Source organism: Saccopteryx leptura, chromosome 8, assembly GCF_036850995.1.
Source record: "Saccopteryx leptura isolate mSacLep1 chromosome 8, mSacLep1_pri_phased_curated, whole genome shotgun sequence".
Taxonomy (NCBI): Eukaryota; Metazoa; Chordata; class Mammalia; order Chiroptera; family Emballonuridae; genus Saccopteryx; species Saccopteryx leptura.
Window position 1 is genome coordinate 58685312 of NC_089510.1, and position 23935 is coordinate 58709246.

The 23935-nt window shown below is 42.1% G+C and overlaps 1 protein-coding gene across 2 annotated transcripts in view; it reads left to right on the forward strand.

The window, feature by feature from the left end:
* Positions 1-23935, forward strand: part of LSG1 (large 60S subunit nuclear export GTPase 1) — a 40753-nt gene that overhangs the window by 5956 nt on the left and 10862 nt on the right. The window contains exons 3-10 of one of the 2 annotated variants that reach the window (XM_066347169.1): positions 8029-8149; positions 8294-8380; positions 8854-8940; positions 13451-13511; positions 14731-14907; positions 19360-19776; positions 22130-22231; positions 22613-22756. In XM_066347169.1, the coding sequence (XP_066203266.1) occupies positions 8029-8149; positions 8294-8380; positions 8854-8940; positions 13451-13511; positions 14731-14907; positions 19360-19776; positions 22130-22231; positions 22613-22756 (1196 nt within the window). The remainder of the gene's footprint in view (positions 1-8028; positions 8150-8293; positions 8381-8853; positions 8941-13450; positions 13512-14730; positions 14908-19359; positions 19777-22129; positions 22232-22612; positions 22757-23935) is intronic. The other variant, XM_066347170.1, reaches the window with a different exon arrangement.

The following is a 23935-nucleotide window of genomic DNA, read 5'->3' on the forward strand; positions in this document are numbered from 1 at the left end:
ATACATAATATACTCTTTGGAAGTTAAAAAGAATGCAGTAAATTTCTGCATACTAATGGGAAGAGTCTCCAAGACCAGTGCATCTAGTATGGAACCATTTGCATTATAAAAAGAAAATCTGATACTTCAGTCAGGGTGGCTGAGTTAGTAAACATAGTACTCACCTCATCACACAACCACATCAAAATACAGCTGAACTGCAGAACAGCCATTATTCAGAACCATCTAATATTGAGCTAACTGGAAGTCCTGCAGCTAGGGAATTACAGAGGTCATCCTGAGGCTACTAGGAGAGGCAGAATCATGGAATGGTCTGGTGCCATACTCCTGTGTAGCACATAAAAATTGGGAGTAGTATCTCGGCTGTAGAGGTACCCCCTTAGGAGCACGGGTTCAGGTGCCTGGAAGGGAAGTCCCCATAACTTCTGGCTGTAAAAACCAGTGGGATTTGAAGCTGAGGGAGAAGGAGGCTGCTGGAATCACAGGCAGTTCCTCTTAAAGGACCCCCACACACAGATGAACTCCAACTCTGTCTCTGAGCATCAGTGTTGAGGCAGCAGCTTCAAAAGCACCGGAGCATATGAGAAAGAACTGAATTGTCCAGCATCAGGACCAGAGCTGGAAATGGCAGCTTCTTCCCAGACAGAAGTGCTGGCAGAGACCATTTTTCCTTTAATGAGCTCTCCCGCCACACAGCCCATATCGGAGACTTAACCTGGCTAACACTGTTTTCCCCACCCTGGTGATTCCCTGAGGCCTCGCCCTACACAACTTTTGGACCCCCCAAGTTGTTTCAGTGACTTTTCCATATGAGTGGCCTATTTTGGCTCATGCTTCAAATATTTCTAAAATCTCGCAAGCAGCATCTGGCCTCAGTGAGCCCCTTTTGCTAAGTGGCCCAAGGCCCAGCACTAGTGGCATCCAGCTGTGGTTCACAGCTTGGCCTCACCTTTGCCTCACTTGGGCACCTCTAGGCACAGCACCCCTTTGCAGATCACTTTGTAGCTATTGCCGGTTGGCCCCATGCAAAACACAAGCAGTGGTTGATGTTGGCCTGCACCTTCCAGGGGGCCCCAGAGCCAGTCTCTCCAGTTGACAGCTTCAGACCATGTTGAAACACCATGACCCAACCACCTACATAAGCAACACATTCAAGAGGCGGACTCAGAGGGCACCTGAGCTCCACTGAAGGAAATCCTGCTCTGTGGGGTGGGTTCCTGTACAGCTGATCCTCCATGGGTGGTAAAGGTTGGTGGTCAGTGGTCATAGCCAGTCTTTTCTCTGATGGCCTGAGAGGGTAAGTCCCTCCCATTGATATGCCAACAGCAATCAAGGCTCAACTATAACAGGAGGCTGTATGTAGTCCTCATGGGCAAGGGGTGTTAGTGCATCTCTGAGTTCCCAGCCTGGGTGATTGGAGAGGTTGTGCCACTGGACCCTACAGGTCACTTTTTTTTTTTGCATTTTTCTGAAGCTGGAAACGGAGAGACAGTCAGACAGACTCCCGCATGCGCCCGACCGGGATCCACCCAGCACGCCCACCATGGGGCGACGCTCTGCCCACCAGGGGGTGATGCTCTGCCCATCCTGGGCGTCGCCATGTTGCGACCAGAGCCACTCTAGCGCCTGAGGCAGAGGCCAAGGAGCCATCCCCAGCGCCCAGGCCATCTTTGCTCCAATGGAGCCTTGGCTGCGGGAGGGGAAGAGAGAGACAGAGAGGAAGGCGCGGCGGAGGGGTGGAGAAGCAAATGGGCGCTTCTCCTGTGTGCCCTGGCCGGGAATCGAACCCAGGTCCTCTGCACGCTAGGCCGACGCTCTACCGCTGAGCCAACCGGCCAGGGCCTACAGGTCACATTGTATTAGACTGCCAAGCTTGGGACACCTAGCAGTCTGCCTAATAGACAGAAATAAATGGAGGGAGGCTGCCAAAATGAGGAGACAATCCTGGCGGGATAGTTCAGTTGGTTGGCACATCATCCGCACACATCACTGTTGCAGTTTCGTTCTTTGCTCAGGGCACATACAGGAATCTACTGATGAGTGCGTTTTCTCTCTCTTTCTCTCCTTTCTGTTTCTAAAATCAATAAATTAAAAAAAAAATTTTTAACCCACAAAATGAGACAAACATGTCCCAAATGAAAGAACAGAATAAAATTCCATAAAGAGAAGAACAGAATGGAGATAAGTAATCTACTAGATGGCACAGTTCAAAACACTGGCTATAAGGATGCTCAATAAATTTAGAACCTTAACAGCATAAAAAAAGAACCCGTCAGAAAGTAAGGACACACTAACAATGAAAACTAGCACATAGTGCAGGGGTCGGGAACCTTTTTGGCTGAGAGAGCCATGAATGCCACATATTTTAAAATGTAATTCCGTGAGAGCCATACAACCCGTGTATGTTACGCATTATCCAATAAAAATTCGGTGTTGTCCCAGAGGACAGCTGTGATTGGCTCCAGCCACCCGCAACCATGAACATGGGCAGTAGGAAATGAATGGATTGTAATACATGAGAATGTTTTGTATTTTTAAAAATTTTTTTTTTATTAAAGATTTGTCTGCAAGCCACATCTGGCTCGCAAGCCGTAGGTTCCCGACCCCTGATATAGGGAATCGACAGGATAGTGATAAAGCCGAGAATCAAATCAGCAATTTGGAATAGAAAGGAAGCATAACACAGCCAATCAGAACTGCAAAAAGAAAAACAAATCTAAAAAAAAAAGATTTTAAGGAGCCTCTAGAACAACTTCAAGCATACCAACATTTGCATCATGAGGGTGCCACTAGAATAAAAAGAAAACAAGAAATTGAAAATCTATTTGAAAAATGAATGATAGAAAACTTCCCTATTCTGGTGAAGGAAATAGACATACAAGTCCAGGAAGCACAGAGAATCCCAAACAAGATGAACCCAAAGAGGCCCACACAAGACACAGCATAATTAAAATGCCAAAGGTTAGAGACAAAGAATCTTAAAAGCAGCAAGAGAAAAGCAATTAGTTGCCTGCAAAGGAGCTCCCATAAGACTGTCAGCTGGTTTTTCAACAGAAACTACAGCCCAGAAGGGAGTTGCTAGATAAATTCAAAGTGATGAAAATCAAGGTCCTACAACTAAGATTACCCTACCCAGCAAAGATATCTATCAACTATTGAATCTAAAAAAAAGAAAAAAAAGTGGAAAGAGACTCATACCTACAGAGAATAGTTTGACAATTGTCAGATGAGGGGTTGAAGGGATGAGTGAAAAAATGAAGGGATTAAGAAGTACATATTGGTTGTTACAAAAATAGTAATACTTCACTGTCAAGTATAGCATAAGGAATATAGTCAGTAATATTCTGGTAACATCTGGTATCAGATGGGTGCGGGATATATCGGGATTATCACTTGGTAAATTCTGTAATGCCAAATCACTGGGGTGTACGTCTGAAACTAATACAGTAATGTATGTCAGCTGTAATTTAAAGTAAAGAAGATAAATAAATGTCTAGTCACTATGCTGCAAACGTGAAACTAGTATATTGTGTGTCAACTGTATTTGAAAAATTGAAAAGAAAAAAGAAAAAAATAATCTGACCTGGGACTAGATTTAGCGGGATGACCACATAAATGCCTAGTCGTGTTATAGTACACCTGAAACTAACATAATACTGTATATCAACTGTGATTGAAAAATAAAGCTATTTTTTAAAACCTGACCAATTCATGTGCGTATGTGTATATTAAAGGAAAGAAAACTTGGAAAGCTCCATATTTCATCAGTAACCTGAAGAGAGGGAACAGGGGTTGCAGGGGTGAGGAGGAGGCTGGAGGTTGATCAGAAAGGTAGTGTGCCTTTATGGCTAAATTTTTTACAAATAGAGTTTATGTATTGTGTAAATGTAAGTAAAAGTTAATGTTAAAACAGAAAATAGAGATTAATGAGGAGATAGTGCAAAGATTGAATGTGGAAGGAGATGGGAATAGGATGCAATCAAAAACAAAGTTGGAGGGATTAGCTTTATAACAAAAGGAGCGCAGCTTCCTCCGAAACAGGAAGGAGGAAGCTGAAAGTAGGTGTGTATACGTTGAAAACCGTGTAGATAAGTTGAGAGGGTGCATATCTATTAGTCTGAATTTTTCTGTTATTAAAGTAGAAGGCCGTCTTCTGAAAGGAAGTGGGCAAAGGAGGAGTAGGGAATTGAAGGAGAGTATTTGTAGTTTAGGGAATGGGAGAAAAGGTAAACCGGGAACATAGGTTTTCTTCCTTCTATGGGAAGTCCTAAGGACTTAGCTGATGTTGAGCCCATTCACTGTAGGACACTGATATTGTGATATAATAAGAAATGTATGAAATGGATATTTGGTCTTCCTGGGCTCCTGACGTGAAAATTTCTAAGACCTTTGGAATCTCTGGAGCAGGGGTCCCCAAATTTTTTACACAGGGGGCCAGTTCACTGTCCCTCAGACCATTGGAGGGCCAGACTATAAAAAATGAACAAATCCCTATGCACACTGCACATATCTTATTTTAAAGTAAAAAACAAAACGGGAACAAGTACAATATTTAAAATAAAGAACAAGTAAATTTAAATCAACAAATTGGCCAGTATTTCAATGGGAACTATGGGCCTGCTTTTGGCTTATGAGATGGTCAATGTCTGATTTCATATTTGTCACTGCTAGCCGTAACAAGTGATAATGATGCACTTCCGGAGCCATGATGCGTGTGTCCCGCATCACTGGAAGTAGTACTGTACGTGAGCGACGCCACGCTTTGCGGCGCCGCCACATACAGTGCTCCACTCACTGGCCACCATTGAAAGAGGTGCCCCTTCCAGAAGTGCGGCAGGGGCCGCATGCGGGCTGTAGTTTGGGGACCCCTGCTCTGGAGAGATCAGAATGTCTTTGTATGCTGTGGTAATAGGTGGTTGGGGAGCCCCAGAAACTTCAGAATGAGAGGTGATCTTCACACAGAACTGAGCATAATTAGCAAGTTGAAACTTTCATTGCCTCTGGGGAGGGGAGAGAGGCTGGAGAGTTCATCACTAATGGCCAATGATTTAATTAATTGTGCCTACACAATGAGACCTTCATAAACCTTTTGAAAATCCATTAAAATTTCTTGTTAAAATTATTTTGTATTTTTCTTTTCCTTAATAATGTAGAAGTGATAAAATTTTTTCACAATTCTTTATGGCTTGCAGACAGCATTTGTCTGCTGGACACATAGGGACAGTGATGATGAACCTGAAGACTACAAGCTTCAGCAGTCTGTGAGTCCCTAGGACTGCGTGCAAAATTGTACACTTGTGTACATATGTGCATTTTTTGATGTGGTGAGTTTTTAAATAAGTTCTTATCTGAGTTCCTGACCTAACAGAAGAGTGCAAAATAATAAGTGCTAAATGTTCACTGGGCACTCTACTTTTTAAGAGATGGCAGAGCCCTGGCCAGATACCTTTGTTGGTTAAAGCATTGCCCTGATACACAAAGGTTGAGGGTTCGATCCCCAGTCAGGGTACATACAGGAACAGATCGATATTTCTGTCTCTGTCTCCCTTCCTCTCTAAAATCAATAAATTTAAAACAAATTGGCCCTGGCTGGTTAGAGTGTCATCCAAAATGCCAAGGTTGCAGATTTGACCCCCAATCAAGGCACATACAAGAATCAACCAATGAATGCATAAATAAGTAGAATGACAAATGGATGCTTCTGTGTGTGTGTCTGTGTCTGCCTCTCTCTTTCTCCCCCTTCCCTCTCCCTTCCTCTTTCTAAAATCAATCAATTTTTTAAAAAAAGGGATTCACCCTGGCCAGTTGGCTCAGTGGTAGAGCATCAACCCAGCGTGTGGAAGTCCCGGGTTTGATTCGCAATCAGGACATACAGGAGAAGCGACCATCTGCTTCTCCCCACCCCCACCCTCGTTCTCTCTCTCTCTCTCTCTCTCTCTCTCTCTCTCTCTCTCTCTCTCTCTCTCTCCTGCAGCCATGGCTCGATTGATTCATGCATCAGCCCCAGATGGGGGTTGTCAGGTGAATCCTGGTCGAGGCACATGCAGGAGTCTATCTCCTCTCATTTCACTTAAAAAAAAAATGATTCATTTGAAAGATGGCACAGGTAGTTTTCTTATTTTCAGCAAATATGAAAAGGTTTGGTATCATGGTTATATATATTTGGTTGTCATCCCTAGTTCCTGATATAAAAAGCTTCTTAAAAAAACTCATAACTTCTTGAGGGATAGGGGCTAGAGAAGAGTTTGTGGCTAATGAAGTGACTAGTAGACCTCTAGGTAACTTCTGCATGGGGGGCTGGTTGCCACAGGAACTAACCCAGTGGTTAGTGTTGGAATTTTCAAGATGCCCTCCTACAACCTGGAGGTGCTGACAATTGAGTTAATCACCAGTGGCCAATAATCATATCTGTGTGATGAAACCTCAATAAAAACCCATTCATAGATTTTGTAGCTGAAGTCAAGTTGTAGGACAGAGAGCCCTTATGCCTATGGAATTGGACAGACTAGAATGAATTATAGGACACCCAGGTGGTGTTTAGAAAGAGAATTGATTCTTAGGAAAACCCCACATATTTGGTGTCAGAAGTGTTTACTACCAAGTAAACACAGGTCAGAGACACATGGCTGCATTATTGTATGATTACCTGCAGCAGCTCTCACAGCGTCACTACTGAAAGGAGGAGGAGAAAGGACAGTTGGCTTCACCTAAGGTTGGAGATTTGGGAGTGGGTACAGTGGAGGAATGAATTTTGATGTCCAGTCAGACTGGTTGAATATGTGTACCACATGGTTTTAGCCACATAGAGAAAGAAGTGGAGCTACGAGTGGGGTGATGGCCTGGGGGGAGAGGAAAGAATCAAGGAGCAAGAGGTATTTACAGAGGTTGAACATTGGGTGAGACATCACTACTGGAAGGAGGAAATAATGTGAAAGAATTATCAAATATGTAGCTTGAGGGGCGTGTGTTTTGACTGTTGGTTGAAGATGACACAGGAGAGAATGGTGGTTGAGTTGACTGTACTCTAGGTTACTAGACTGTGCTGCAGACCAAGGTTTTATATGGTATTGGTGGTCTGAAGAGGGCAACAGACTACAGACTTTGTTTTTAAAAAGTCAATAGGAAAGTTGCTGATGATGTCCCATTACCTTTGAATAGGACCATCCCTTGGCATTTGGTAAACTTAGCTGGCTTTACAGGTTCTTGTCTCAGTGAAGTCAGCTGCCTGAGGATTCTAGGTGGCGCTGTGTGGTGAAGGAGAGGCCTGGAGCAACTTGAACACCTGTGTGGGGATAGAACCCTAGAACAGAGGTCTCTGTAGTTCATCCATGGACTTCACAAGTTTTTATTCAATTGAATTTATGTATGGCCTCAATTGTGGGTGTTCGCTATAAATATCTTACATAAAGTAAAACATTGTAGTAGTTTGTCATTTTTTTTTTTTTTAGAAATTTTTTTAAAATTTATTCATTTTAGAGAGGAGAGGGAGAGACAGAGAGAGAGGGGAGAGACAGAGAAGGGGGGGAGGAGCTGGAAGCATCAACTCCCATATGTGCCTTGACCAGGCAAGCCCAGGGTTTCAAACCGGCGACCTCAGCATTTCCAGGTCGACGCTTTATCCACTGTGCCACCACAGGTCAGGCCTGTAGTTTGTCATTTCTAACTAGAGTGAGACTGCTGAATCTTGGCCTCCTCACCATTCCCATTGGCTTAGTTATTCTCCCTGTGTCAAATGAAGAGATTGGTTGTAGTGAATCTTTACAATTTCTCCCCACTCTTATTGCATTTAGCAGAGTCATAGAAAATTAATTAGTACTTGAACAAATGTTTGAACTTTTGAAACACTAATAAAGGTCTTTTCTTTTTTTTTGTAGATAATTTTATTTGGAAATTATAATTTATTCAAGGCTAGATGAATCTAAATCAAAAAAGTTTAAATTCTGTTTTAGGTGCTCATAAAAAGTAGTGGCCGACATTCACTGTCTATATTGCCTCTTCAGTAACAGAACTTTTTTATTCTGTCAACAGAGAAGCTTAATATTAAGTTTGTGCCTCCTGAGGCTAAAACCGGACTGCTGTCTTTTGAGGAGAGCCAGAGAATTAAAAAGCTCCATGAAGAAAACAGACAGTTCTTGTGTATACCAAGGAGGTGAGTTGAACAAGAATGTAGGACATCACGATGTGGTTTTCACTTGTTTTCTGCCATCTTTCTGAGCTGCCATTACTAAATCCAAATCCCCTGTTTTATTTTGCTAATTCATGTGGAATTTCTTTTTCTCTGTGATTGTTTCAGACCAAAGTGGGACAAAAAAACTAGCCCTGAAGAACTGAAACAGGCAGAGAAAGATAACTTTCTAGAATGGAGACGCCACCTTGTCCGGTGAGTGTTAGACTCTAAAGATTTGCCTTGAAATTCCAAGTCAGTTGTGTTGGTGTTCTTGCATTGCTGTTTGCATCCTGAAAATTTGATTCTTTTAAAAGAAAAATGGTAGATTTTTTTTTAAGTGCAAATTGGTGTGTGCAGACAGGATTGCTGGCCACATGAGAATGCTTGCATGAAGATGGTGGATTGGTTACTCTGCCCCATTCTGGCCTTTCTCCCTTTGATACCCTTCTGCTGCCATTAGTCACCCTGGAGAAATGTCACTTTGTGTAATAGATAAACTTCCAGAGGTTAAATAGATTAAGTATAAAACTTGAATTTGATTTTTTTTTTTTTTGAGTCAGCAGAAAGTATAAAAGTAATTTGACAGGCAATAGTTGTGTACTTATTTTTTAGTGGTGAATTTGAGTATTACTCAAAACCCTCTATTATAATCTGGCAAAGGTATAAACTTATCATTTTAAAGCCAGGCTAGAAGAGGAACAAAAGCTGATATTGACTCCATTTGAAAGAAATTTGGACTTTTGGCGTCAACTCTGGAGGGTGATTGAAAGAAGGTAAATTTCCATTTTGGCGGGGTGGATGTAATGACATCGTTACTGTGGTGTTACGTTAGATTTGAGTGTTCATGGATGTGTATAGGCCTAGGGAGGGGGAAGAGGCGCAGAATTAAGCTGTTCCCAGGGCTGTTGAGAGTTATTAGAAAAACTAAAAGTATGATGCTATGTTTTTTTAATATAGATTTTTTGTTATTAGATGGCCATGTTGATAAGCTTGTGAATGGTGAACATTTTTTATGAGTTCTGAAGCAACTAGTTATTTTAGCAAAGGTATATTAATTTTCTACTGGTAATGTGGGAATACGGGTGTGAAAAGTGATAGGTGTGTCTGCCTGCAAAGAGCGAATATATTGGGGGGAGCAAAGCACCAGGTGCAGGGCGCACAGGTGAATGAAATGCAGCCCTTGCACTCACAGGACACGACGCGGGTAGATACGAAGCAGAGTTGCCCGTAGGAAAGCGTGGGCCGGGCATAGCAGAAGAAGGAGCAGTTGATGAGGACTGGGGAAAATGAAGGGCTGGTTTATTTTTATTGGGATTTGAAAAGAATGATTTTGATAAATTAAGAATGGGAAATTTTCACTTATTCATGTCCTCATAGTTAGAAATTGATGACTCAACTTTCTCCAGTCTCACCTCTTTGGTATATAGTTCAGTGATTTTCAACTGGTGTGCCATAAGAATTTTTAAAACAAGCAGTACTTCACTATTTAGTCAGGGGCACTGACCTCTTACCCTTAGATTGTCAGATAAAAAAATGAGAACAGCCAACACAACAATAGCCATCCAGTGTGAATGAATCAGAATTATACCTTTTTTTGTCAGATTGGTAAAAGTGTATTTTTTGGTGTGCTACAGAATTTTAGTAATTAGTTTATGTGTTCATTAGATGAAAGGGGTTGAAAATCACTGGTATAGTTAAAAGGTTTTTCTTTTCTTCAGCGTGTCTGAATTATTTACAAAGACTTCGTAAATGAACCTTATATTTGAAATGATGTTTTTTAACAAGAAACTTTCAGGTTGTATTTTTTTTTTAACCCATAAAATATACCCAGTTAGCACATTAGGAAACAGAAAGCTTTACTGGTTCTTGGAAAAGAGTATTATTAGCACATTTACCATTGTTACCAGAAAATTAAAAAAAAAAAAAACAGGACTTAGGTTAAAATTTGTAAAATGGGTGGAGTGTAATTGCCCGCTTGGAAGAGGTGAGTGAACTGAGAACTCCCTCTTCAGATTGATTTCACACCTCACCCTTGCCTTGAGAGCCAGATCTGATGCTTCTAATCCTGACCTTTCTCAGGGTGCCGGGCTGAACGGGCTTGCTTCTTCCTGATTTGACATTTCGCAGTTGCTCTTATTTCTTTCTCTTTGCCCTAATGAGTTCCAGCCTTTACTGTCACTGTTGTAGGTTTTGAGAGGGAACAGAGGTAACCATATGTGTTCTTCTGTGTTTATCAGGACACCCTTTACATGCATTTTATGCCCCTATAAAAGCCACTGGTTTCTGTAGCATGAGCCTGTGCCTGTTGAAACTTATAGCTTCAATTGGATTACAGTATTACTTGCTTTTTTGTTTTATGTGATATTTCTCATTTTATAAGGGAGAACATATTTCTGCCTCAGTGAATATAGTGTATTTTACATGGAAGTGGGATCTGAGTTACATAAAAATATTACCAATAAAGTGACTAGTGCCACATCTTTTAATAGGAAATATGTATTGGTGTGTTCTGTACAACAGATGTCTCCTGTTTGGTAACAAGCAGCTAAGCCATCTGCCTCTTTAACTTCAAAAGTAGCGATCAGAAAAGATTAGACTTGTCATTGAGATGCAGGAAACTGTCGTGGCGCGGAGGGCAGAACACTGGACTCCAGCAGCACAGGGCGCTTCCATTGTATTGCATACACCCTTCCTGGTACACAGCTGACACTTGCTCTGCATCCTAATTCAGCACACGAAGCAAGGAGTCTTAAAGTTGTCTTCTTTTCTTACTTGTGTTTCTAAGCTGATTATTCTTTCTGAGTGTTTGGTAGATAGACATAACATTTGTGGACCTTGCAGTTTTAGTTCATTAGGCTTTGTCCTTTTTTTTTTCTTTTTTTTTTTTTTGTAGAGAGAGAGTCAGAGGGATAGATAGGGACAGACAAGAACAGAGAGAGATGAGAATCATCGATCATTAGTTTTTCGTTGTGACACCTTAGTTGTTCATTGATTACTTTCTCATATGTGCCTTGACTGTGGGGCTACAGCAAACTGAGTAACCCCTTGCTCGAGGCAGCGACCTTGGGTCTAAGCTGGTGAGCTTTGCTGAAACCAGATGAGCCCGCGCTCAAGCTGGCGACTTCGAGGTCTCTAACCTGGGTCCTCCGCAGCCCAGTCCAACGCTCTATCCACTGTGCCACCGCCTGGTCAGGCAGGCTTTGTTCATTTTCTGTAGTCATTCTTCCATTTACTCTTAAATCCTCGTAGTTTTAAAAATGGTAGATATTATCTTAAAGAAGAAAATAATTTGGACCTGCTTAATATGAGAATTTAAAAACAATGGATCATAAATAGGCAAGTCTGTGAGTTCCTCTGAATCACATGATTATGCTGGAAATTTAATTATTCTGTTTTTTTTGTTTGTTTTTTTTTCAGGGACAGAGAGAGGGATAGATAGGGACAGACAGGAATGGAGAAAGATGAGAAGCATCAGTCATCAGTTTTTCGTTGCGACACTTTTAGTTGTTCATTGATTGCTTTCTCATATGTGCCTTGACCCGTGGGCCTTCAGCAGACCGAGTAACCCCTTGCTCGAGCCAGAAACCTTGGGTCCAAGCTGGCGAGCTATTTTTTTTTTTTTTTTTTTTTGCTCAAAGCCAGATGAACCTGCGCTCAAACTGGCAACCTCGGGGTCTCGAACCTGAGTCCTCCACGTCCCAGTCTGATGCTCTATCCACTGCGCCACCGCCTGGTCAGTCTGGAAATTTAATTATTCTGAAGGAAATGCATTTGACTGTCAAAAGCCCTGTCTTGAATGGTAACTGGGATTACGTACATTCCTGGTGTTCTGCATAGTTGCATAAGAGTTACCTAAGAAAAGGCTAACCAGATAAGCTTTGGGGACACTGCTGCAGGGTGATAGTAGTCGTCTGCGGCTCATTTCTCTCCAGTGGCAGTCACAGCTGGTCATTAAAAAAGCATATTTCCTGCCCTGGCTGGTTTGCTCAGTGGTAGAGCGTCGGCCTGGTGTGCAGGAGTCCCGGGTTCGATTCCCAGCCAGGGCACACAGGAGAAGCGCCCATCTGCTTCTCCACCCCTCCCCCTCTCCTTCCTCTCTGTCTCTCTCTTCCCCTCCCGCAGCCAAGGCTCCATTGGAGCAAGGTTGGCCCGGGCGCTAGAATGGTTCTGGTTGCAACAGAGTGACGCCCCAGATGGGCAGAGCATTGCCCCCTGGTGGGCGTGCCGGGTGGATCCCGGTCGGGTGCATGCGGGAGTCTATCTGACTGCCTCCCTGTTTCCAGCTTCAGAAAAATACAAAAAAAAAAAAAAGCGTATTTCCTGTACACAGAAGCCCTCCCAGAGAAGTGAAATCTTTCCTCTTGCAGTGCTGGACTGTTGTAGTTCTCACCACATTTTTGAGGGATTTGAGGGGCTTGCTATCAGCTGAAGAAAGTTTTCTTACTGTTGCATCTTCTTATATGTGATTGAAGAAGTTGAACTCATCATTCCTGCTTCAGGATGGCAACTGAAGTTGATAGTTTTGCTGTTTTGGATTCTTACCATCTAAACACGTTCCTGAATAGATGGATGATTATTTGCTAGATATATGCCCTGTCTCATCAGCCCTGAGTTTAAATAAGATGTAGGCTTGATAGTGACATCTGTCAGCAGGTGAGGTCCTAACACAATGTAGATTAGGTACTGAATATACAGTCACCCTCACTTTATCTCTAGGAGAGGTCAAGAGAAGATACAGTTGAAATTGTAGCAATGAGCCCTGACCTGGATAGCTCAGTTGGTAAGAACATCGTTCCAGAGAGTGGAGGTTGCTGGTTCATTTCCCTGGTCAGGGCACATACAGGACCAGTACATTGCTCCTGTTTCTCTCTCTCTCTCTCTCTCTCTCTCTCTCTCTCTCTGCCTCTCTTAAATAAATAAATAAATAAATATGATAGTGATGTAAATATTTGAAAAAAAAATTTTGTAGCCATGAAACCTCATCAGAGCCACCCTGGGACGGCTGTGTAAGAGAAGGAGAATCTGATTATGAGCGTGGCCCCCAGTCCAGACTGCCTGTCTGAGTTGCCATTCTGGCTCCATCACTTAGTAGCTGGTGACCTTGTACAGATTACTTAATTGTTCTAAGCTTTAGTTTCCTCATAAATAAATTAGGAATAATTATACCTTAAAAAAATAAATATGTCAAACGCTTACTATATGGGAGTGTTTGCTACTGTTATTGTATGGTCAGTATTTCCTTTCACTTCAAGATGATTGGAGTATCTCATGTTTGTTTTGCAGCGATATTGTGGTCCAGATAGTAGATGCTCGAAACCCACTCCTGTTTAGGTGTGAGGATTTGGTAAGTATGATGTGATTCAAACGTAATGTCCTTGGAGGAACAGTGGGAAGACAGCGTCACTGATAGCAGTAACTCGAGGCGAGCTTTCTGTCCTCTCCTCTAGCTTTGTTTAAATAGGCCTCCCTCTCCTCCTAAGGCCAGGAGCTTGCATAATGCAACTGTTTAGACAGACGTTTTCTCTTCTCAATTGTTTCCCTCTGCAGGAAGGCACAGACATTTACATGAACTTTCTAACTTTTAGTTTAGAAGGTCTTTGTTAATAGACATTTACCAGTGTTTCCCGTTTTTTGAGACACCAGTCAAAATTATATCTTACTTACTTTAACATATTCCTGGTTACTTTATTTTTCACCCATTCATTAAGTTTTCTCACACCTTAGTCATTACTCACTGTGGTGGTTTACAAATAAACTTAGTTCCTAAATCACCACAGGGGGTAATAAGGGGTGAGCATCATATGAAATAATGTAATATAGGCTTTGAATACATAAAATACTGTACACACATGACGTGTTCCCTCTAAGGGCCAAATAGTAATAGTACAAGTTATTTTTTAATCCACTGATGAATAACAAGAATCTTAAAGGTGAAATGCTTATGAAGTCAGCTTTTATACACTGCTCACAAAAATTAGGGGATATTTTATAGCTTCATATTCATTTTGAAATATCCCCTAATTTTTGTGAGCAGTATACTTCAGTTGTATTTCCTAATGAAGAGCCAGACTTGGGAATTTATTTGTTACTGAGTCTTGGTTTTCTTTTAGACTTCAAAAAAAAAATAATAATTTTTACATTAAATATTGTTGGCTGTCATCTCTTGGTTGAAAAATAGTTCCTGCAGGCTGACAAATCTAGTTACACAGTTCTTTAACTTTGTTTAAAAGAAACAATTTAGTTTTATTGAAGAGTAATTACATTATTTAGAGGAAGAAGGATCTGTTATGCTTCCACAGGGCAGGTTCACATTTCTTTTTACCCTCTGGTTTCTTATGCTAAGATCATTTCTGTATGTGATCTGACCCCTTTACTGACCTTTTACTGATAGGATCAGGAGAATTACCATGGTTTAAAGCATTTAAATTAGGAATGGTTTAAAACTGGGGGCAGTAGAAAACGTTTTCTCATAACTGGGGGGCAGGGGGTGTGGGTCTTCAATATTAATGAGCCTAATTTTTACTGTTTGGAGAGGCCGTCCTAAATACCTTTGTCCTGCCTAGGAGCGCTATGTGAAAGAAATAGATGATGATAAGGAGAATGTTATTCTGTTAAACAAGGCAGACTTGTTGACTTCTGAGCAACGGAGTGCCTGGGCCACATACTTTGAAAAAGAAAATGTGAAGGTTATTTTCTGGTCAGCTCTGGCTGAAGCCATCCCAGTGACTGGTGACTCGAAGGTGAGCTGGGTGACTTTCAGGTGGGGTGTCAGGGAAGAGGGTCTCAGTTTCTGGTTAGCGTGCTTTGCTTATTCTTATTGGAAATTTATGGAAATTTAGGGGTTTTGTTTGTTCCCTCAGTGCTATGTTAGTAGGAGGAAGGATCTATAGAAAAGTGAGTCACCAGGTGGCTTTTCTCTGCTGTCGCCACGGCTCTACGTTATACACTGATATTCGCTATATCTTAATTCACAATTTACAGAAACAGTTTGGGGTTTATTTTCTATTAAAAATAATCACTAACTGAAAATAGATTAGTAATAAAATCTTATAACTGGAAGAGACTTAAATACTGTCTCTTCTCCTATCCTTGTCTCCTTTTCTCGATTCCTACTTATCAGCCGTCTCCTGGTCTGCTGACTGCTGAGTGTGTTGAGCTGGGTGCACTGAGTACAGCACCCACCCTTTGCTGAGCTCACAGTCAGCTCTAACTCGGAAGGAATTGTTTCTCCCACCTCCCTAGCAAATAGTCATCTACTCTCTGACTGCTTTAATGACAGAGACCAGGTTGCTCATTCTTTTTAACTCTGAATTTTGAAAGTTCTTCAGTTAAGTGAAGCTAAGTCCTTCCTTAACCTTTGAGTAAGGACTCGCCCTTTGTTGCCTTTGTTCTCTGTTCTGCCGAGTAGAGACTTTCTGCTTTCCTGTGCTGCGTGGACGTCACCCCTGGGCACTCATCGTCCACTATTCCAGGTGTGCTTTGCTCAGGGCATTACAGAGGGACTGTTGTTTCTTGTGATCAGTATACTCCCAACAATTCAAGAGTTTTTGTTAATTCATCCCTTTCAAAGGAGCTTATATTATGCTCTTGGCTGATTAAAGCTGTGAGTAACCAACCCCCTCAAATATTTATAAGAAAAGACTTACTCCAACCTCATCCTATCTTCACATGTGAAAAGCATTTTTCATTTTGTTTTTGCCTTAACTTAGGATTCCTTTTAAATATTAGTGATTTGGGGCCAGTGTAGAGTTCATTTTGGTTGTGCTATTTGCTGCTTCCTTCTAGCTTGGAATCATCTGCACATTTCATGTGTTTGTCCTGCTATACTTTCCAGAAACTGCAAACATTATTGAACAAATTAGAATCAAGGAGAGAGCTCTGTAATCTTTTGTGGACTTTAATAAGCACTGAGTACTAAACATTTTAATGTGATGAATACAGATGTATTTGCAAGGATGTAACAATAACAATTATAATGTTATTGTGGTTAATAAAAATAATCCACAGAAAATTTATTCTCTGCCAGGTACCACTATTTTTAATACTATAAATTTAATCTTCTCAGCAAAAAATATAAGTGCTCATTATCCTCAGGCAGTCTGACTTCATAGTTTATCTCCTTAACCATCATTTCTGTTTTTTCAAAGTCAATATCTTCCTGAAGTTTTTGAATAAATACAGTATGTCCGTAAAGTCATGGTGCACTTTTGACTGGTCATAGGAAAGCAACAAAAGACGATAGAAATGTGAACTCTGCACCAAATAAAAGGAAAACTCTCCCAGTTTCATATCTATTCAGTGCAGTTCGATGTGGGCTCATGCACAGATTTTTTAGGGCTCCTTAGGTAGCTATCCTGTATAGCCTCTACAGCAGGGGTCCCCAAACTTTTACACAGGGGGCCAGTTCACTGTCCCTCAGACCGTTGGAGGGCCGGACTATAAAAAAAACTATGAACAAATCCCTATGCACACTGCACATATCTTATTTTAAAGTAAAAAACAAAATGGGAACAAGTACAATATTTATAATAAAGAACAAGTAAATTTAAATCAACAAACTGACCAGTATTTCAATGGGAACTATGGGCCTGCTTTTGGCTAATGAGATGTCAATGTGCTCCTCTCACTGACCACCAATGAAAGAGGTGCCCCTTCCGGAAGTGCGGCGGGGGCCGGATAAATGGCCTCAGGGGGCCGCAGTTTGGAGACCCCTACTCTACAGACTCATCACTGACCTACCAGAACGAGGTTTCTCCACCAAACTGCCGGTTTCCTTCAACTGCTTATCCCACCTAGTAAGGTTATTCCTATGTGGTGGCGCTTCGTTATAAATGCGCCGATATTCACGTTGCACTTTGGTCACGGATTCGAATTTAGCGATCCAGAGAACACACTGAACTTTACTGTCCACATCTCGACTGGCATGGCCTGGGTTGCTTTGCTGTATACACGGTGTTACGTCATCTGCACATGTGCAAGTGCTGCCACATCATTTTACAGAAACTGGGAGGGTTTTCCTTTTATTTGGTGCAGATTTCACATTTCTATTGTCTTTTGTTGCTTTCCTGTGACTGGTCAAAAGTGCACCATGACTTTATGGACACACTGTATTTATCTCTGTGTTGCCTAGCCCAGGTTAGTGGCACCAGCCACTAACCCTGTCAAAAATGAAAAAAGGATTAGTTTCTACAACTGTGATATTCCGTGAACTGTCAGCTAGGTACTAGATTTCAAAGAAAATGGAATTTGTTGGCATGGTCTGTTTTCAGAGAACCCCTGTGGCCTCCTGTTGAGTGTCCTTCGGGGGCTCACTGGCTGACTGTGCAGGTTTTCCATAGCAGAGTCTGGGTTAACAGTGTATGGTTTAGGGAAGATACTCTTTTTTCCTTTTTAAAAGTTAGGCCCCATTTACTACTCCCAGGTCTTCTGAAATCTGTTTTTAATGATTTCCCAAGACAAAATACCAGCTACTGCTGTGACATCATATTTGTAATCACATTTGTCATTTGATTGTTAAACATGAATTTATTAAAAAATATTTTAATATTCACTGTTTTTTCATCTATTTGAAATTTGGTTCTTTCTCTACAGTTGTTTAACCCCTTCTTATTTAAAAAAAAATTATTCTGAGTTGAGTTACCTCAGTTTTCTCTTGGTCATCTTAAATTGTACTGTATTCCCCAAAAGATTGACTTTTCCCTTTTTATTTTTTGGTAACTACCACAAAGTCCTTTTGTTGTTATTAGACTTTTCCTGAACCTAAACTGCTTCTAGTTTTACTTTTTCTAATACATATTCACATTCAGTTCACATTCTTGTTTTCTGCCCTTTCCGTATCATTAAGAAGAGCACACAATGGCTTCTTTGTATTCACTGCTCGTTCCTCATAGGCATCGCGTCCAAGTCCATGCTGCTTTTTGAGTTGCCAGGTGTGTTCATAAGATTATACCTAGTTTCCCTCACATTTTGTTGACATGCTTTCCTAAAATGTAGAGCACCCGTTTAACCGAGTTTATCACTTGTTCCCCTTCTATGATGGCTACTCATTCTAATGCTATAAATTATTTGGAAGTGATACAAGGTTTATTTATATCACTTCTAAATCCAAACTAATTCACTCTTGTTGGTACAAATTAGTAACACTGTAAATTGCCTTATTTCTGCTTTGTTATCAGTAGGAATTGAGAAGAATTTATACACTGATGAATAGAATGTGATTTTTATCTTTCTCTCCCCAAAGGAAATCTTTAATTGGTGAATAAAATAATATTCACATACTCAATTAAATTTTGTTGCTTCTACATTTTACACATAGGGAGCTATCTCCATGGTGCTTTGATATAATAAAGGCAATTACAAAAGAATAGCAATCTCCTCAAACATGCAAAACCTGTCTTTAAAACTGCAAGTGTAAGTCTGACTAGGTGGTGGCACAGTGGATAGAGTGTTGACCTGGGACACTGAAAACCCAGATTTGAAACCCTGAGGTCACCAGCTTAAGTGCAGGCTCACTGGCTTGAGCACGGGGGATCATAGGTAGGACCCCATGGTCACTGGCTTGAGCAAGGTGTCATTGACTTGGCTGGAGCCCCCTGCCCTCCCCGTCAAGGCACATATGAAAAGCAATCAATGAATAACTAAAATGCTGCAACTAAGAGTTGATGCTTCTCATCTCTCTCCCTTCCTGTCTGTATCTCTCGCATTAAAAAAAAGGGAAAGAAAAAGAAAATTGCAAATGTAAAATGAAGCTCAAATTTCAAATTAAATTCTTCTTGCTTTCTGCAGAGAAGAAAATATTTTACCAGTAATGAGAATTGCTTTGTTTTATTCCACGCCCATTGCAGAATAATGTATGGCCAAAGACTCAGCTCGACACAGCTTTGCTAAACCCTCACTTCTTTAAAGATTTATTTGTTACAGAAGTAATGCATATCATTGTACAAAGTGCAGATAGTACAGAAAGGTATAAAGTGAAGGCCTCCCGCTCCTTCCTCCCCCAGGGGCGTACTGTTGGTGTGGTTGTGCCATTGCAGTGAAAGGTTTGTTATCTCTTCCCTGTCACCTTTTCTGATCTCCTTCCTAACTGTTCTTGTCCTCTGTTCACCTTGGATAACCAACTCAAGTATGTTTACTGGAGTGGGGAAGTGCCATCGTTACACACCTCTTAACAGTTCTGTTTTCTGTTTCATCAGGAACAGGCAAATGGAGATGTTGAAGAAGCTGACAGAACTGCCTTTGAAAACTCCAGTTGTGATGAGGCTGAAACTCCACAAGGTGAGACTCAACGTCTCCTAGACGGAGATTCTCTCTCACTTAGAGAAGTTGTCAGTAGTGATGAAGACGACAGTGAGTATGAGGACTGTCAGGAGGAGGAGGAGGAGGAAGAGGAAGAGTGGCAGACATGTTCGGAAGAGGACAGCAGCCCTAATGAGGAGGCCTGTGGCCAGGACCGGAAGGAGAGCGGTATTGTGGATTCGGAGGCTCGGGGCCCGCGGAGGAGGCAGACCCACAATTTTAGCCACCTGGTATCAAAGGAGGAGTTGCTGGAACTCTTTAAGCAGCTTCACACTGGGAAGAAGGTGAAAGATCAGCACCTTACTGTTGGGCTGGTAAGATGAAATACATCATAAATTTGGTTCCATGTGAGGGTCTTGATTCTCCGGCCTTTGGTAGCTGCACTGGAACCAGAGGCCAGTCAGGGTTCTGATACCATCAGGAACGTGAATCCCCTCTTATTCCCACCACCATGGGGAGCGGGTAGTGTGACGGGCAGAGCTCAGCTCAGAATACTGAACTTTCCCAAGGCTTAATTTAATTACAGCTTACAGCTCTGTTCCCAGTAGTCTTCTCCGGTCTGTCCAGTGCAGCCCTGCCTGTCGTGTGACTTACTAGGAGATACTGGAGAGAGAGCTTTGAAGGCTGCCTTCAGACTTCTGAAGTCCTTACCCTTAGGTAAGGCAGGCTTTGTAGGCAAAGTAGGCTTCTGGCATCCTGTGATCCTTGCCAGCTTCCACTGTAAACGTCTGAAAGTCTATTAGGGAGGATCCCAGCACCTTGGGATCAGGGTAAACAGGGTAAGTGCTTTGGTTACATAAACATTATCAATAAGGGAAAGGACATCACACCTCCAGCCACATGGACCCTGATTCCGGAGTGGCTGTGAAAGCGCCCAGGCCCATGGGAACACAGCGTGGTTCCAGAGGCCACATCTTAGCTAAGGAAATGTAAAATGTTAGAGAAGGGTTTTTAAAAGATCTGTTCAGGAAGACAAAGCAGAGGAGGAAAGTAAATCATGACAGTGCTCCGGCTTTTAAGTTATATGCCAAGTATAGCTACTCCTCATTGTTTTTGACCCCCTTCTGCCTATCCAAAGTTATCCTGAAGTCTTCTTGGGAATTGTCTTTTAGTTCAGTGGTTAGGGGAATGTCTCGGACCAGGCAGACCAAGCCAGCATTCCCAGTGCTGTAGTGAGATTCAGCTTCTGCGGATGTTGGGAGAGCTGCTCATTTCTCTCAGACTTAAGACTTCATTTTTTTGTACTACTGCTAAAAACTTATTTCCCTGTGAACCAGAAAGCCCAGCTTCCCTACAAGTTACTTTTATTTCTCTTTCATATTTAAGGAAATATGAAGTGGCCTCCCTCCCATTTTCCATTTCTTACTGTAGAAATCCTGCAGTAGGTTAATGTACTCATTCTGCAAATATTTATTGATCACCAGCTACACCAGGCGTCCTGCTGGGCCCGAGCCAGGTATAGACGGACTAGACAAGGCAGACCCAGTCTGCCCTCGTAGTTCGTGTAATTCCAACGGATGAGAGTCAGACATGGGGAAGTTTACCCTGTAGGAGTAGATCGTAAGGGAACCTGATGGGGTGATGACAGCTACAGAAGTCCCATCCCAACAAATGGCATGGAACAATATCATGTAATCAAGATAGAGACATAAAACATTAGGAGAATATTGAAGTTAATAAGCAGTTACCCAAAACTTTTTAAGAGATTGTCTCTGAAAAGATGATATAGGATTTTGACAGGTGGCTTTGAAAGGGCGTTCCAGACAGATAAAGGGTAAGTAAGCCCGAGGAGTGGGAAAGTGTGTTCATGGCATGGTGTGTTACTTAGTGTGGCTAACGTTTGAAGAATGGTGAGAGTTAAGACTTCAGTGATGGAAGTGTGTTCGTTTTAAGTCTTGTAATAGAGGAGGAAAGTTTGGGATTCTGTAGTCTTCCAGTCGTATTGTTGAAGGAATCTTGGATCCATGTAAGAGTAAATTGGATTTGGAGGCCTTGGGGAAAGCTTGGGAAGTAGCATAGAACAACGGTAGCATGATTTGAGCAGAAAGTTTGCTTCTCTTTTTGAAACTACCTTTTGTTCCTGTTTGTGATCCTGCTTGGTCTGAAGTAACACGACCTTTCAGATTTATTGGTAGTTGTGGAGAGGTAGAGGTGAAAGAATAGATATTGTTTCACCCAGACCCAAGAGTAATTGAAGAGTTTTAGTAGCTTGATAACCCGCATAAAGTCATTGTGCCATTTAAAATTTTTGGCCAGCAAGATAGAAACTTGGTAAGTTATTAAAAATAATTGTATGTTGTAATGATGAACAAGATCTGTGATGCTCACGTCCCCCAGTGTGGAAGGTCCAGTGGAAAAGTGAAATGCCCGTAGACGGGGAGGTGGGGGGCAGCCTGGGAACACGGCAGTGAGTGTTACTGTGGCATCTGCTCTGACAGCAAACCCTATAAAAATAAAGTGTACTTTTTTAGCTTAACTATTTATCAGTAGAAATGAATCTGAGTAAATAAACCCATACCACATGGGGGAAATACACGAAACAACAGATATTTCAAATAATCTGAAGTAAGCAGACGTTTGTGCTAGTGTTCTCACTATTTATAGAATAACTTTGGGTTTTGATAGATGTACTGTTTGATTATTCAGTAACTTCTGAGTCTCTTGTAGGTGGGCTACCCAAATGTTGGTAAGAGTTCAACCATCAACACTATCATGGGCAACAAGAAAGTATCCGTGTCTGCCACACCTGGTCACACCAAGCATTTCCAGGTATTTATTTCTGCAACATTGGTCTAGGCCAGTGGTTGGCAAACCGCAGCTCGCGAGCCACATGCGGCTCTTTGGCCCCTTGAGTGTGGCTCTTCCACAAAATACCATGTGCGGGAGCGCAGGGACGCGTGGAGGTGTTGGTCAGTCCTAATTAAGTTAATAACAATGTACCTACCTGTGTAGTTTACATTTAAAAAATTTGGCTCTCAAAAGAAATTTCAGTTGTTGTACTGTTGATATTTGGCTCTGTTGACTAATGAGTTTGCCGACCACTGCTCTATGCATTTCCTTCTCGGCCGTTCCTCCCTTCAGGTGTTTTCTGAAGTTCTGTGCCATGTAACGTGCTACTCTTCTTTCCCCTCACCTGGACTCGTCTTTCAGACTCTCTTTGTGGAACCGCGCCTTTGCTTATGTGACTGCCCGGGCCTGGTGATGCCGTCCTTTGTCTCCACCAAGGCTGAGATGATATGCAATGGAATCCTCCCAATTGACCAGATGAGAGATCACCTTCCACCTGTATCACTGATATCCTTTCTGTTTTGCAAAGACCCTGACGGTTATGTGTGAGTTAGGGCTTCAGGTTTATTTTGGACATTGTCTTGCATTTGATGTATTCAGGACTGATACCTGAGAATGGAAATATCTAAAATACTTACTAGTGCTCTGCCCAAGTTTATACAGTGAAATAGTATCAGGACTTCAGAAGTTGACCCTCACATCCTAGTTGTAGCAGGGTAGCCTTGTATAACTGGAGGACCCCATGCTGGGATCTCAACCTTCTATTGCAAACCTTTTTGCATCCTGACAGAGCCATTTGACTATTTGAGTGACCTTGGAAAATTAGCTTAGTAAGAGGTACTTCAGTCAATTATGAGAATTTAGTCATTATAACTAACATTGAGTGTTTACTATGTGCTTTGCTAAACACCAAATAATACTCATTTAATTCTCAAATCAGCCATTGACTGCTATTGAGGAAATTGAGGCAATAGAAATTAAATAATTTGCCTGAGATCTCACAGTTATTAAGTACAGATTAGGAACTTGGCTGCCTCAGCAGCATAATGAATTAACTTATGTGAAGCAGTTAGGCTAGTGTCTGGTCTGAAAAATGTACTCAAAGATAGACCTTTTTTTTTTGCTTTTTTTTTTTGCATTTTTTCTGAAGCTGGAAACAGGGAGAGACAGTCAGACAGACTCCCGCATGCGCCCAATCGGGATCCACCCGGCACGCCCACCAGGGGCGATGCTCTGCCCACCAGGGGGCGATGCTCTGCCCATCCTGGGTGTCGCCATGTTGCGACCAGAGCCACTCTAGCGCCTGAGGCAGAGGCCACAGAGCCATCCCCAGCGCCCGGGCCCATCTTTGCTCCAATAGAGCCTTGGCTGCAGGAGGGGAAGAGAGAGACAGAGAGGAAGGTGCGACGGAGGGGTGGAGAAGCAAATGGGTGCTTCTCCTGTGTGCCCTAGCCGGGAATCGAACCCGGGTCCTCCGCACGCTAGGCTGATGCTCTACCGCTGAGCCAACCGGCCAGGGCCAAAGATAGACCTTTTAAGAGCTGCAGGGTCTGTGATTTAACCCTACTTATAAGCTAACTAGTTAGTCTTACTGTTTTGTGGGTGCTGATAAAAGACGAGGTTCCGTGAAACTTGGCACTAATCTGTTAGTTTATACATTTGGCAGAAATCCCAGGCCCTGCATGA